Below are 16,626 nucleotides of genomic sequence, written 5' to 3' on the forward strand. Positions count from 1 at the left end.
CACAACCTGTAATTAAGCAAACACACATCAAAATGAATCTTGTTGAGAAACATGCAAACGTCCGTGCCCATGTTTATTACCCATCCCTTGGCTAGTTAAATACCCCTTTAAAAAAAGAAAACAGTTTGACTTTCTGCTGATCCGATTTTGTGTTTTGTATGCAATCGATATGATCTGAATAGCCAAATGCTTGACAGTGAGGCATCATTTTAAATATATGTGTGCGTTCAAAAAGACAATAAAGGCTTAACATTGCTGGGAGACCATGTTTCTCATTTACTTACAGTGACTAGTGAGCAGGAAGAGCCACTTTCACATCACAATTTGTGCAAACTCTTGCTCTTGTTCATGGGAAAACCAGCTGTTTGTGACAGTACGGCTACCATACAGTAATCACAAAGTTTATGATTTTGCACCAAATTCAAAATTTGTCAAATTTGCGATTTGTAAATTTTTCCAATCATTTATTTTGTTACCGAGATTTAATAAGTGGTCTGAGAAATTGTGACTGCAGTTACCCTTTAATACAGTGTAGAATATCAAGCTAGATCAGTCATTCCAGTTTAATCAAAAATGATGTGGGAAATGGCTTTTGAAATATAGCTTGATACAACTTTGAAAATTTCTATTGCAGAATCCTGTTTTGAGGGACAATTTACAACCGACCAGTGTGACTACAAGATTTCTGATTTTACATGTGAATTATGTGTTAAACTAGGAAATAAGATAGTACTGTCCTCAGAAAATAATAAAGTATGCCAACACATCAATTAAATTTCCACTGTCGTATACTTTCCCAGACACACTTAACACTCTGGCCTTTTTCTGAATGTTTTTACTAATGAATGGCAGTGGCAGTAATGTCAGTGGACTGTACCCCTCCAGGTATGGAGTCATTCACGCTGGTGGCATTGGGAAGTTCCTGAGTGACTGGATCATGAAGGGAGAACCTCCCTTTGACCTCATTGAAGTGGACCCCAATCGCTATGGCAAATGGACTACAGTACCATACACTGCAGTAAAAGCCCGTGAATCTTATGGATTTAACAACATTGGTAAGTTAATGGTAATTTTCAACCTGAGAAGATGAAATGCACAATATGTTAATCTAGGTTATAAATAATATGAATGAAATATTTCTACAACTATTAGGGCAACAATGCTTTATCTAAATCCTAAAAGAGGGGCAAGTTCTGCAGACTGGTCTGCAAAAAGATGGACCCATTCAAAATGTATTCAAAATTTCTGCTCTTCTCTCCAGCATCTTCTCTGTACGGTCCTTTCTCCCAATACTGTATCTTCAGTCCTAAACCATGATACTGTAAATTAAATACATTTTGTTGTGGTACCATCACAAGAAAGGTTGGCTTAATGACCTAACCAAGAAAGGTGCAGTCTTAGCAAATATTAGTAAACTTGCAGGCCAGCTGGGTTCCTGCCCTTGTGGCTTCCTCAGTCAATAAGATTGTGGTGTGCAGCTCCTATCCAAACACCCCTAAAGTATGTCCATTGTCACTTAAAGATAAGTGCAGTGAGGTGAGGTTAAACACTTTATATCCCCCAAACCTACTGTATAACAATATTGTATAAAACTAGTTTTCAACTGCATGAAAGGGAAAAGGGATTAAAGAATGTTCTGTACCCCTTATTTCATAGTCGGGTACCCCAAAGAAGAGCGATTTGCAGGCAGACCTACAGAGAGAGTGAGTGGAATTTATGAAATCCTGAAATCAAAAGCATCCATGGGTTTCCACTCCGGCTGGGAACAGCCTCACTGGTTTTATAAGCCTGGTGATGAAACAGGATACAGGTAAGACAGTAGGGGTATGTCTATGACACAGGTTCGCAGTGCTGTTGGTGAGGGGCATGGTGGCACTGATGCTAAGGATCTGCGCCTGTGGTTGGAAGGTTGCAGGTTCAAATCCCACAGCCAGCAGAAAAATCCTACTCTGTTGGGCCCCTGAGCAAGGCCCTTAACCCCAACTGCTCCAGGGGCACCGTATAAATGGCTGACCCTGTGCTCTGACTCCAAGCTTCTCTCTCCCCATCTGTGTGCCTGTGTGTCTCATAGAGAGCAAGTTGGGGTATGTGAAAAGACAAATTCCTAATGCAAGAAATTGTATATGGCTAATAAAGTGATCTTAATCTTTCTTCTTAATGGCAATGAATCTCAGGTATGGGTGGAGGACCCTTGCCAGGGTTAGAGAGTTCATATCCAGGAGCCAAGACAAGAACAATTCCGGCCAAAAATAAATTGCTGTATATAAGTCGGTTAGAAGTAAAATAATTGTAAAATATTAAGGGAACAGACAAGGATAGATTCAATTTTCATGTGTGATGTACAGTATATTGGTAAATATGTGGATTGTACAAAAGGATTGTTGGGCAATGTCATCTGTAAGTTAACAATTCGGAACAGAATCTGATCATTTGAAATCTTTAATACTGGAAAGATGAACTTATTTTTTTTAAATATGTTTGATTTACACTTTCTTTTCTCGACTTTGCCTTTGCCCTTGTATATTCTATAAATAAGATTTTTTTTCTGCGCATCACTGATTAATCTGCTGCTGGTTTGAAAGTCCAGGACATCTCCCGTGATGAAGGTGTGATTATTTTGGAGTGCACAGGAAGTTATGCAATAACTTGAAGAATTTGTCTAGTGTCCTAATCATGGACTATGGCTGTGTTGGGATAGTTGCCAACTCAGGGTGTTTGGACCATGTGTTTTTTGGGGTGAGGAATGGTGAGAAGGTCCTATTCATTTTTTAAAAGAAACCCCTCCTCTAGGTTGAACTGCTTATTCCCACAGTCAACAGCTTGGTAACACCCTTCAGACTTTACAATACTGAAAACAGAAAATTGGCATATTTGGGCCTGACAATTTGTAGTGTCTTTCTGGCTTTTTCTGCATTATCTTTTAAATATGCAATCTTGTGTTTTGTTTCTGAGACCACTGAAGCTGCTTCATCATTTAGTGTCAGTTAAAAAATGCTTTTTGAATTAAAGTAAAAATTCAGTGTGAATGATTTTTTTTTGTCAGACCCAGTTTCCGACGTACAAACTGGTTCAAGCCCATTGGTCGGGAGTGCAGGTTGGTGATGGAGAAGGTGGGAGTGATTGACCTCACCCCCTTCGGGAAGTTTACTGTCAAGGGGAAAGACTCCATTCAGCTTCTGGACCGGCTCTTTGCCAATGTTGTGCCGAAGGTATGTTTTAATTATCCTACTTACCTAGGTAATGCATTTGTAAGGTGCTATGTTATTATAAGTTGGTTTTCCACTTACAATTTAGTAACTTAATATTTGAAAATCATGTAGGAGTGTGTTGGTACAGTACATTCTCTTTATTGTGTGTTTAGGTTTGTTCTTGTTCTTGTAGGTGTAAAAATTGGTTACATCTGTAGACTATTGATGGATCAAGAAAGTAATCTAATCAATTAAAAGAACATGGGTTCTCTTAATTCAGTCTTTGAGGGCTGATAGGTATTTAGAATTTAGTCTCTAGATTTCTAAAGTTTACAAACCACCTGTTAAGTTGATAAATGATTAATGTATGTGTTTGAATTTATTTTAATGTAATTGTTCCCCGTCTGGGTGGCAGGGTGGTGCAGTGGCTAGCATTGCTGCCTTGCAGCACTAGGGTTCTGGCTTAAATACCAGTTAGAAGTGGAAATCATTCACCACTCTGCATTTGTGAGATCTTAAAGGTAGAACAGAAAGCTGTGTGGAGTTTGTATGTCCTTGTTGTGCTTGTATGGGCTTTCTCTCACATTGCAAAAATGTGCTGTTAGGTTCATAGCTTCTGGGAAAACTGGGCCTTGTGTGAGTAAATGTTTGATTGTGTGCCCTGCAATACACCCTGTCTAGGCAGTACTCTGCCTTGCACCCGTTGCTTGCCGGATTAGACTGCGGCTCCTCTGTGACCCTGAAATGGATGAAACACTTAGAAAATGGATGGATGGGGCAATGTTAACACCCCTAGTCTTACAGCCCGTGGAATGGGATCATTAATGGCAGTGGTCAAGGCTTCTCTTCAGTGTCCTATTCAAATGATGGTACCTTCTACACCACTGAAGCCCCAGTCACCATACTGGTACATGTTTTTTTTTGTGTGGAAATTCTAATTTTGAGAGAGGGGCGCCACCTACAGTTCTACGAACACCACTTACTGCAGAAACCTGGATTTCACTAATATATTTCTCTAAAACAATTTGTCAGCATCCAATATAATAATCCATGAAAATCAATTGTGTCTGTGATAAAACTTCAGTCAAGTTCATGTAATAGATTACTTATCAAGAGATAAGCTAAAAAACTGCTGAAGGTATCAACTACCGTTTTAACTCTGGAACATATGAAGTAGCCTTTGCGGGGGTAGACGTGTTGTATTAATGTACATGGAATATTTTTTTCTGACAATTATGTTTCTCGCTGCTCTGACTTGTTTCAGGTTGGTGTAACAAACATTAGCCACATGTTGACTCCTCAGGGCCGGGTGTATGCTGAAGTTACAGTTACCCATCTCTCCCCAGGAGAGTTCCTCTTGGTCACTGGCTCTGGTTCTGAACTTCATGACCTCAGGTCGGGTCATGTTCATTTCTGTCACTCTCCAGTATGTCTCAGATCCAGCTGGTTACCAGGGCAATAGAAACTCACACTCAACAGTGGGATTTTTGTTTTGAGTAGTACTTTTGTGTGGAACGTGAATTTCTAGCCAGTTAAGGTTTAAATAACATTGGGGTTCAATTTGTTTTCTATTCATTGCATAAACAACAGTGACAGTTTTGCACAGTTTTCCCTTAATCTATAGCCTGGATGACAGTGCACTACAGTGCTTCTGGCACTGTTACCATAACATTATACATAGTTTCCAATAAAGCTAGATTTATACAATAATTAAATGTCTCTTACTTACTAACAGAAATATGTGAAGTTAGGGGCCTCCTCAGCAGTGTATTTAAGCTCTCTGTAATGTTAGAACCTTGCCTTTGTGTGCAAGCACCCTATTCATTAGCTCCCATTTGAATGCTGTGTATAAGTTGAAATCATTCACCACTCATTTTTGAGATCTTAAAGGTTGAACAAAAATGTAGTTATTTAAAGGAAATTTATAAAACAAATTGTCACTCTTTAGATTCGGTCATTGCTTTAATCATCTCTTAATTATCTATCACTAACATGTTATGAGTAAACAGTTATAAAAGCTTATTACATAACCCCGATTTTATGGACAGGGTTAGACTAGTAGTCATCAGACTACGGTCAGGGTAAGGGTATTATTGCTAATAAACACAGTTAATCTACGGTAAAGGCTGGTTATTATCACATTCAATAAATTTAATAAATGTATTATTATCAAATGTTTAGAAATGCCATTTGCAACCCATAACCTAAACTGCCATCAAAAAATGGGAAATGGGATTTAGTAGCTGTTTAGGAGGTTCACTATATTCAGACTGTATGAGTGTGCCTTTCTGAGAACTGTATGTACCTGAAGCTGATTAAAATTCTTATTACAGTTAGATACCTGCTGGTCTGAGCTGCTGTACATTTACCTCTGTCGTTGGTTTTGTTTGAATTGTTTTGTTGCTAGTACTATAATAATTGCAATGCCTTTCAAATATTCCATATATTTACCCATATCTTAATAGGGAAAACCAAACTAGCTATGTTACATACACCAGCCAGAACCTTCTTATTGTAGTTCAGATTTTGTTTCTTAATTTCTTAATTATCTATGCAGGGTGACCTACAAAACCGTGATAAATTAAATGTACTGTAATGAAGTACAATTGGTTAATTGTAAAAAATCCCATTTATACAAGAAATTGTTCATTAGTAGTTTAGTAGTTTAAAAAGAAGAGTAAAGGAACTTACAGCTTGCAAGCAACAGTGTGTCAACAAAGCAGTAAGAGAAAGTATAGTAAAAGCTTTTTCAGCTTTGGACAGATAAGTTTGAATTTTGAGAGTTTTTTTTTTGGCCAGGTGGATTGAACAGGAGGCAACTAATGGAGGCTACAACGTAGAGATTAACAATGTCACTGATGACATAGGGGTCCTGGGCATAGCCGGGCCCAGCTCCAGAAAAGTTCTTCAGAAACTGACAACAGAAGACATAAGCGATAAGGCTTTCAGATTCCTTCAGTGCAAAGTCATCAAGGTTGCAAACATTCCTCTGAGAGCCATCAGAATATCTTACACAGGTGAGAGTCTGATTAAAATACTGTATTTGCGTGTCATCCTTTCCTTTTTCTGTGGGAACCACAGTGATGAACAGACTCAACAATATAAATACAATAAGTACTACCAACGTTGTACTACCAATCTTTTGAAACTGAAACATCAAGTATGGTGAAATTCTTGTTTATAAAAAAGGCTTCAGTTAGTAAAATGTCAGTAGGGGAAGAACAATTACATGCGGTGTTAAACTGGACGAGAATAAAAACAGCTGAATGGATTCTGCTTCTTGCCACTGTGCTGTGTCTAGGCTGCTTTAATAGCTGTTGGACAAATCTTACCATCCAAGGCTCAGAGTAACCGCAACTAATGTAATCTCATCTTTGCTTTTTCAGTCTGTTAGCAAAAATATCACATTTATGCGAGTGTCAAAAGTGCCCGTCGAAATCCCAGGAGAGCGAAAGTTAAAGTCCTTTTGAGAAGCGGAAGTTTGTATGAGCCCTCAGCTCTCTGCCGACTGTGTTGCAGGTGAGCTGGGCTGGGAGCTGTACCATGACCGACAGGAAACTGCTGCTCTATATGAGGCCATCATGCAGGCAGGGCAGGAAGAGGCCATTGACAACTTTGGCACCTACGCCATGGGCTCGCTGCGCATGGAAAAGGCCTTTCGGGCCTGGGGAGCCGAGGTCAGCAAAGAGCAGACGTTTTCCTTGGTCTTTTAGAGCTGAAGAAAGGAATTTAAGGGGCTGATTATATTATTTGCAGTTCTCTGCTACGACTTGTTGTCATACACTAAGTGACAGTATATTAAGTGTCAGAGGATATGGTGGAAACGTTTTCTAGTGTGACAGAGGTTTCAGCCCTGCACCACACCATGGGATGTCCTTCCTAGGAAGTCTTTTCAAATGCCAGTTTATGCTGATGAAAATAGTGCAGCATTATTGGGATAAGCAACAAGAGCAGAACTCCTGTTAAACCTTTAAAAATGATCTAAGCAGGTGCCTCGAAACACATTGTCTTCTTTTTGGATGTCTGCTGTGGATCGGGGTCTGAGCTGGAAGATTAATGTATAGCTGTGAAGTTTTCTGTAAGATGGAGGTTGGCTTTTATTTATGGCAAGTCCTAATGCAGTATATTTTTAATCTAATTTAAAATATAGTTGTACTATTAATCCTAGCCTAAGTTTAAGGGAAAATCTAATTTTTGTGATTGCTGATTTTTTAGATTTTGAAGTACTTTTAAGCAGGGACATGTTGATACTACAGTGGAGCTGAGGATGTAGCTAGGATGCATAGGATTGTAATGAAAGTTATATTTTGATGACTTTTTGAAGGATATTTTACTAACTGTAAAAAGGATACACTAGATAGTTGCATTGGACAAAAGTGTCAGCCAAATTAATATTTGTGTACTGCAGCCTCTGTGTAATTCTTGTTTTTTTCTTCAAATATTACATACCATATGATATGATCATGAGTATATGATTGTATAATTAAAATATATTAAGATACAGTAATCCTGTTCAAGTAACTCATTCTACTAAATTGTACAGAATCATGCACATTTAGTTTTCCCTATGAAATAAAGGTTATTATTTCTACATGTTAATGAAAGTCACACTTTCTGAAACATGTTAGTCATTAATAAACTTAATATACAGGAACTGAATTTACCAGCAATGGCTACTTTTGTCCCTCAGAAATATGATTGATTTACTGATATTACAACTTTAACAGTGGGTACTCTTAGGTATAATTGTCAGACCAGATGCTTTTTAATTGCAAAACTCCTTTTTAAACTAACTCAGTTATTTTTATAAGAACCTAAGAATTGTTTCAATAATTTAATATTAATTATGCCTATTAAAGTAATAGTAATAAATTATTGGATTATTTTATAGTAATACAATATTTTAATATTGTGTGTGTGTGATTGTAATATACTGATCCTTCTCCTAGATGAACTGTGACACAAATCCACTGGAAGCTGGCTTAGATTACTTCATCAAGTTAAATAAGGTATGTTCAAATTTGGCATTATTACAGTTTTTAGAAGTATACTGTACTCCCCAGTTCTAAGTCTGGAAAACTTTTTTTGTATAGTATCCACTTGTGTCTTCTGGTTCTTGTTTCACTGTTGATTTTGAAGAAGTCCATTTCTTTGACTTGGTCAGTGCTTTTAAGTACTGCACCTATCTTGTCCTATTGCCTGCTTTGTCCTATAAACCATCCCTATGGAGGCTATCTTAAAGAACCTAGGAATGATCTGGTCACTGTTAAATGTTTATGTTCTGAGAGCTAATGATTTAATAGAGAATTAGTTTAATCTGAGATAACTGTTAGTACCACTCTTTGATCATTTGGATGTTATTGTGAGACACAGTATCAAATCTGCAGAATAGACTGAGTCTCTGTATTATTTAGTCTCAATATTATTAAAGTGAATACTTTTAATGAAACCATAAATAATTATAGTGGACACTTCTATGAATGAAAGAAACTTAAGAATAAGTTAAAACGGCAAAGAAAGTGTTGTAGATAAGTGTTCACCCCCTTTGCTAAGGCAAACTTAAATTGGTAAACAAAATTACGTTCTCAAGTTACATAGTTAGATGAATGGTCCCTGTCTGTGTGCTATAATAGTGGTTCACCTAATTCCAGAATATTCCTGTCTCTGTGAGGTCCCTCATACAAGTAGTGAATTTCAAGCAAGGATTCAATCATGAAGAACAGGGATATTTTGAAATAACTCAGTGAGAAAGTGGGAAAGAAACATATCGGGAGAAAGGTATAAAGAATCTCAAAGATACTGAATATCCTATAGAGCATGGTGAAATTGATTACTGAGAAAAGGAAGTTGTACCATAGTTCCCACATACTACCTAATCAGGCTATCTCACTGGACTGAACATCCAGGCAAGGGGGAAACTGGTTAGGGATGCCAATGTAAGGCCTTCGAAAGAGCTACAGAGTTCAAAGGTTGAGACAGGAGAAGATGTCCATGAGTCAACAATATCCTGGTCACTCCACAAACCTGACTGGTAAGGCAGAATGGTAAGAAGGAAGCCATTACTGAGAAAAGCCATCTCAAATCTCACAAGTCTGCAATTAGCAACAAACCATTAAAGTAATACTGTAAATACAGTGTGTGGGAGGTGGCACAGTGGTTAGTGTTGCTTCCTCACAGTTCTGGGGCCCTGATTCCAATCCTGGACCTGGGGTGCTATCTGTGTGGAGTTTGTATGTTCTCCCTGTGTTTGCATGGGTTTCCTTTGATTGATCTGGTTTCCTCCCACAGTCCAAAAACATGCTGGTAGGTTGATTGTCCTCTACGGAAATTGGCCCTGGTGTGAGTGTGTGCTTGTCTGTGTTTGTGTGTCTGTCTTGCATCCCATCCAGGGTGTATCCTGCCTTGCGCACGTTGATTGCTGGGATAGCTTCAGTTTCCATGTGACCCAAAATTGGATGAAGCAGTTAGAAAATGGATGGATGTAAATATATGGCAAAAGCATTTTTCATCAGACAAGACAATATAGAAAGCTTTTTGTCTAAATGCAAAATGTAAATATTTAGCTCAAAGCCATCAGAGCACATAATCTGTTTAACAGCATTCCTATTGTCAAGTCTGGTGGTAGCCACATAATGCAATTGCTTTATATCGGCGGGGATCTGGAAGCTTCTTGATACTGTGGAAAAGCGGGTGAAGCAAAGTACAGGCAAACCTTAGGGGAACCTCTGAACCTCTGGTTCAGTTGGCTAAGGTCCTAAAAGGAAAATTCACCTTTGGTCTGGACATGAATCCAAAGCACGACGCCACAATTACCCTGCGGTAGCCTTTGAGTGCTACTGGCCTGAATCTGATTAAAAGTCTGTGTGGGACTTTAAAAAATTGCTGGGCAAATCACCAGCTAAGTAAGAAGATAGGGTATACACCAGCCTGGTGTGCAGAGTTGGTAGAGGCTTATCTAAAAGGACTTGCAGCTATAATTGCTGCCAAAGGTGCCTCCTGATGCACTGAAGTAGTCCTGAGCCCTGCCTGTCTATGATTTTACCCTGATGGTACAACACCAGCTTCTGATGGATCCAGAGTCCCTATCCACTACTCCACACTGCTGTCTTTAATAACAATTTGTCTGACATATAGATCAAGGATATCTTGCATGTTGACTCTGGAATAAATAACAGTGCCCCTATATAATGTACAGTACCAATTCTTGACAAGTTCCAGTGTTTCACAACACTGATTGTCCCACTGTGATCAGGTGTACTGTATTTTCTGTACTATTTCCCATGTCACCAAAAGATGGCGCTGTATACACACACACTGTAGTCCAGGAAATCCTCGCTAATTAAAAACTTTTTCTTTCGGTGCAGGAATAGATAAAACTACATCTGGGAATAAACAGCTCATTGCAAAAAAAAATTAAAACATATTTTCTGTTTGTCTGTTGATTTGCAAAATGTGTTAACATGAATTATGTTATAAATTAAACACCATTACACCACCATTAAGGATTTACTTTAAAATTACCATCTGTTCTTTATTGTTTATATTTTAGAATGTTAATGAAATATTTTAGTATAACAAATGGGCAACAGGGTAATACAGTGGTTAGCATTGTTGCCTCACAGCACTGGGTCCCTGGGTTCAATTGCACACCTGGGGTGCTGTCTGCTTAGAGTTTGTATGTTCTCCCCATGTTTGTCTGGGTCCCTTCTAGGTGCCCTGGTTTCTTCCCACAATCCAAAAACATACTGGTATCTTATTTGATCCTTGTGTAAGTGTGTGCTTGTCTGTGTGTGTGCCCTGTGATGGACTGCATTCTGTCAAGGGAGTATCCTACCTTGTGCCTTTTGCTTGCTGGGATGGGCTTTGGCTCCCCTCTGTCCCTAAATTGGAAGAAGAGGTTAGAAATGGCTGGATAGTCAAAAGTGTCGGTCTAGTTCCCTCTTCCAGAATTTTACGTGTATGCCAGAGATGTCTGCGAAGCAGCAAATAAAAGACTATCCCATGCATATACAGTAGGAATAGCACCACAAATATCATGTTAGAGAACTGTGACATTTAAAAACTATATCGTTTAGAACCATTATTCCTCAAGGATACAGTTTTAAGACACTATATTTATCCTGTTTTGATTCATTTGAATATTGCTTTTTTTCCATAGATTATATTTTGTCTCAGTAAATGCGGAACTTATTTTCACTACTAGAACAAAATTTAATACAACCTTCATTTATCCGCTTACCTATATTATCCATAGAAGCTATTTAAAATAAAAGTATGCCAGAGTCTTGTGTTGGTGACCAGACTGTTTCTCATTAACTGTTTCTGAGTTTCCCTCACAGCTCAGTGGTCCTAGGTTTACTTACAGCCTGGAGAAACGTTCTTGAGCTTCAGTTCTGATTACCCTCCTGAAATAGATAATCATTAAGCCTCACCATAAATTATTACAGTATGTCCTTGTAGGTCTGAACTTTGACTGGGCAACTCACAGACATTCACTCTGTTCTTGTCACTGTGGCTTTGGTCTTCAGATCTTTAACCAGTTTTCAGCTCCTGGGTGACTCCTCTATGATTCACCATCCAGTTTTCCACCAGTCCTGACAAGCTTCCTAGTCCTTATCATGGGAAGCATCCCCATAACATGAGGCTGCCGTTACTACACTCCACATCTGGAATGGTGATGTCTGTGTTGGGCTTGCTTTTAGATGTAACAATTTACATCAAGACCAAAAAGTTCATTTTTTTCCTTGCCTGAAAATAAAATATGCTGCAATATATCTGCAGTATATATGGGAGTCATGGAAATTTAACATCTTTTTCAGTAAAGACTTCTTTCTTGCCACTCAAGCATGAAAGTCAGTTCTGTGAATGGATTGAAATAGTGTAGATGTATAAGCAGTGATTCTCATTTCTTTAAAAGCCATTGTTGGCTTCACAGTAGCATCTCAAACCAGTATCCTGTTTGCCGGGCTGCTCAGTTTGAAAGGTTGGTCTGATCTGGTTAGTGTCTGGTTACGTGTGTCACAGGAGTCAGAACCGGCTCAGAAATGCATAGTTAAAGACCCTATGCAAGATGCTATAATCCGGAAGTGACTGGAGTAGGACATCAGGGAGGACACAGCAGGATCAGGTTGGGTAGAAACACAGGGGGTGGTGACGGCCATGATCTGGTGAATGGGGGGAGCGCAGGCAATAAGGGAAATCAGGGAGCAGCCCAAGGTCCAGGTGCTGGGAGATCCATCCAAGACGAACACAGGGAACAGGGAATTAGGAATACGGATAGTTAAAACCTTGACAGGACAAGGCGCTCCGAGCCCTGGACTCAGTAGATCAGGACACCGTGATGAAGTCTGTGCCCTCGGGCCATTCCTGTGCCCGGTGGTAGGCGGGCTTCCGGGCATCCGTCTTCCAAAGCTGAGCCCAGAACTACAGAGACACGGGGCTTAAATAGGGAAAAGAGGATAAGACACAGCTGGGATAAATAAAACTGGGAACACAACGAAAAAGGTAGGAGCGCCCTCCGGATGACAACTGTGACAATGTGGAACATTCAACTTATTACTGATGAACCTAACTGTCATCCAATAGATACATAATCTTCTCCTGATCTGTGTCCCCTTGCACACTTTATCCATGATTTATTTTGAAACGTACTTTGTCTTTATATTGGATTTCTCTTATCATTATGCATGTCGAGTTTGGAAATTTAGTACGTGAAGGAACATACAGAAATAGATGCGTTTACTCTGAAGACAAATTAAACCACTTTGATTGCTAACAGACAGAAATCACCAATCTTTGACCTTCCAAACAAACTGACTTGATTTATAGATGTCACAGCAAAGAGGCTTAACATTTATGTTTTCTAGTTTTCTTTAAAAATGTAATCTGTTTGCATACTAGCTTTATCGGTTTGGAGTAGATTGTGTAAATTGTATAAAGTATAAGGTCCTAGTCTGAAATTGTCATGATTGCAAGTTCACATGGCATTCAAATGTGGAAACATTTCAGGGAATACCTGTACAAGGCACTGTATATTAATGTTTTACTGTATAGTGAATGAGGTAGTTTATTATATAAACACTGTTATATACCTATAATTAATATGTATGTTTAAATTAATGTATGTTTAAAATCCAGGCAGCAAATGGAAATTGTAGTGCTATTGTTTGCTCAGTATAGCTAAAACTGTCATGACTCTCTGAACAAAGTAACAGATGCAAAGATACACTCCTCAACTGACAACTGTTGTTAATATTTAAAAGAGGCAAAAACACTACAAGGATAATATTGGCACCTTCCACATCTTCTGGACTTTCCATTAAAGGTTGTTTGAAACTTTGTACAATCAATAAAAACCTTTGGCAACTTCAGCATTTGACCTGAAGCAGATCCTCCAATGTTTTTGCCAGATGGCTATTTACTGTTCTTATTATATGGGTTAAAAATGTTCGGAGCCTGGTAAAGTACTTATAGGAGCATGAAAGTATTTTTTCATCCTTTTTCCCAGCCTGCAGACTTTATTGGTAAGAAGGCCCTACAGGAGATCAAGGCCAAAGGCCTGTCTCGCAAGTTAGTGTATCTCACTCTGCAAACCGATGACGTTGATCCAGAAGGCAACGAGACCATTTGGCACAATGGCAAGGTGAGAGTTTGCTGCACAAAGAGGGATGTGAAAAGGGGTCTTCAGACAGGGATTTGGCAACCCATGGGACTGCATATGGGGACAATACAATTCACCCTATACACTTCAGTTTGGATTTTCTTTCATTTATTTGTCAGTTATAGGAATTTTTTGAACAGGCAACCTTCATTCTGTAAAGGTTCAAATCCAGTTTCAATGGTGTCTTATAACCGTGTACTTTGTGTTCAAATGAACAAATATGTACTCATGTTTATTCATTTCCAAGTGGAACATATTCGCACAAGGGGGTGCTTTCTTCTTGATGCAATATAAAGATTGATTTTACATGAATATTTGGAATAACCACACGATTATGTGATTGATATGTCACTCTGAGTCTAACTGTCAACAGTAAAGCCCTGTTTGCCTAGTGTTCTTGCTGTACAGTATATTGAAGTCAATTTTTAATCACTCCTGCCTTATTTCTTTATCTAATTTGGCTTCTAAGATACAAGTGGGAGATTGTCTCTCCAGGTTTATACTGTACAATTGATTTCAGCTGTATCACTTTCAAAAAAGTTTCAGTCATATTTAAAAATGCCTCAGTTGCCTTAGTAGTTACAGTACTAAGTAGTTACAGTTGTGTATTCTGTAACTACTAAGCGGCAGTTCAAAATGAGTCAAATCACATCATAAACTACTGTTAATCTTGAAACACTAGTTGACTGAAAGAGACACTTTATCCCCTAAAAGGAAATTGTATATGATTACAAATACTTTGAACCAAAAGATACTGTCACGCCCTCTACATCTAGAGGGCACTCCTTCTCTGTCCTGTTCCTAGTTTCCTATGCTTTTCTTGTTCTTCCTGTTTGTCTTTGTGTGGGGCTATATATTGAGGGTTCGGATGTCTTGAAACCCGAATAGCACCAGGTTGTCTCCTCCGTGGCCTGAAGTTTCTACCCGACATCGTCTGACCCCCTGAGTCCGGGTTAACCTCTGTGTTGCCCCTTTTGCCACTATGCATAGGGTCTCTACTGCTCTCCTGGTCATTCCACTGCATGCCCTTCCTGGCATTCGTGACAGATACCAGTGGAAACTACATGGAAATGCATTTAAGACCAAGTAATAGAAGGCACTTGGCACTTCTTTACCCGAGGGATTGTGAGAGTATGGAGCAGCCTGCCATGTTGTTGAGGACAGTGACCTGACTACTTTCAAGAAAGATGTTTGGATCAATAAGCTACTAACTACCAAACAAACTAGATGGGCCAAACGGCCTCCTCTCATTTGTAAACTTTCTTATGTTTATACATATACATAATTTCCACAAATCTGATTTTTTTTTTCAGGTTGTTGGAAACACCACTTCTGGAGCCTACAGCTACACCACCCAACAGAGTGTGGCTTTTGCCTATGTGCCTACAGAGCTTGCTAAAATAGGCCAGAAGGTAGAAGTTGAGTTGCTAGGCAAAAACTACAAAGCAACTGTTGTGCAGGAACCGTTGGTGCTGACTGAACCCACAAGAACACGTCTTCAGAAACAGAGTAAAAGCAAGGCCTAGTGAGGCAGAGAACAGGCTTTGACCAGGGCTGCCCATGATCTGCAGGCCACAAAACCTCTCACTCAAGAGACTGAAAAAAATGGAATGTTAGAGATGAGAGCTTGCATACGGTGAAAAAAACATCCCAGGAGACTGCTTGGTCAGGAAAAAGGGGAATAGATTTCCCAGTTCACTTTCAAATGAGTAAGCCATGTTTAATGCAAAACATGGAATACAGTAGATTTATCGTCTACATACAATATAGTTTGATAAAGTTCAATAAAGGTAATAAAGTCCAGTGAAGACAGGAGAGCTGAAGACCAGGGCAATTTTGTTGCAGCTCACACAGAAGCTAAAAAATTTCAGAAGAAGGTGATAAGAGTTTTAAATACTTGCATAGCAAAGCTGAAGTGTAAGTTAAATCAATGCAAAATTGTCCACAAGCTTTCAAAGTCGATTTTACAGTGTTATAGAGTGGTAATGTATGAAAACAGAAAATAAAGTGCTTTAAGGTCTTAAAGAGATACAGATGTGTTAAGTGTTAGAAGTGCCAGATGTGTTGAAATTAAAGCTACTTTCCTCTGGCAATAGTATTTCCGTATATGGTTTATAATAGGGACTTTGCAGTATTGTTCTTAATTTTAAAATGTATCCAACAGTAAAATAATACATTCATCTCAGGGTAATAAAAACACACAAAAATTAACTTTCATGTAGCTTAATCAATTGCTTTGATTGAAACTGTATTATGCTCCCAATATCACACAAAACACCTTTGTATTTGTAACTTTTGTATTATAATTTTGTTCCTGCTGTGCACTGTAAAATTTAATAATGAACTGTGTTTTAATATACACTGAAATAAACTAAATGAGTTAGGGTTCTAAATACAACAGTGCTTCATTCATCTGTTAGTCCGTTATTTTTTATTTATTATTTTCCATTTTCAAACAAGAAGCTCATTAAACACGCAGTGATATACAGTAAATGTATAAAAGTAAGCTGCTGGTTGTTCAGACTGAGCAGAACCCTTCAAATAATAAATACAACCTGAGCTTCCTACTCTGATTGCCCTTGAATGAACAGTTACATTTCACCGTATTTTCATAATTTACACCTTTACATCAGTGACAGGACAGTGAGGCTCCATGTACTGGCCTTAGAGCAAGTTGACCTGTCAGAGGCCCTCTGCTCACACCTCCTAGACGTCACACCTGACTGCTTTGGGCCAGACAGAGGCTGCGATGGACTCGGCATCAGGTCCTCTTCACGG

General features: G+C 38.8%; 1 protein-coding gene across 1 annotated transcript in view; it reads left to right on the plus strand.

Annotated features, from left to right (window-relative positions):
• Positions 1-16,258, plus strand: part of dmgdh (dimethylglycine dehydrogenase) — a 33,566-nt gene extending 17,308 nt beyond the window's left edge. Inside the window, exons 8-16 of the mRNA XM_015365644.2 lie at positions 886-1,055; positions 1,657-1,810; positions 3,044-3,209; positions 4,453-4,583; positions 5,988-6,205; positions 6,708-6,865; positions 8,138-8,197; positions 13,696-13,830; positions 15,162-16,258. Coding sequence (XP_015221130.2) covers positions 886-1,055; positions 1,657-1,810; positions 3,044-3,209; positions 4,453-4,583; positions 5,988-6,205; positions 6,708-6,865; positions 8,138-8,197; positions 13,696-13,830; positions 15,162-15,374 — 1,405 coding nt within the window. The 3' untranslated portion in view covers positions 15,375-16,258. The remainder of the gene's footprint in view (positions 1-885; positions 1,056-1,656; positions 1,811-3,043; positions 3,210-4,452; positions 4,584-5,987; positions 6,206-6,707; positions 6,866-8,137; positions 8,198-13,695; positions 13,831-15,161) is intronic.
• The last annotated feature ends 368 nt before the right edge of the window (positions 16,259-16,626 follow it).

Source organism: Lepisosteus oculatus, chromosome 3, assembly GCF_040954835.1.
Source record: "Lepisosteus oculatus isolate fLepOcu1 chromosome 3, fLepOcu1.hap2, whole genome shotgun sequence".
Classification (NCBI taxonomy): Eukaryota; Metazoa; Chordata; class Actinopteri; order Semionotiformes; family Lepisosteidae; genus Lepisosteus; species Lepisosteus oculatus.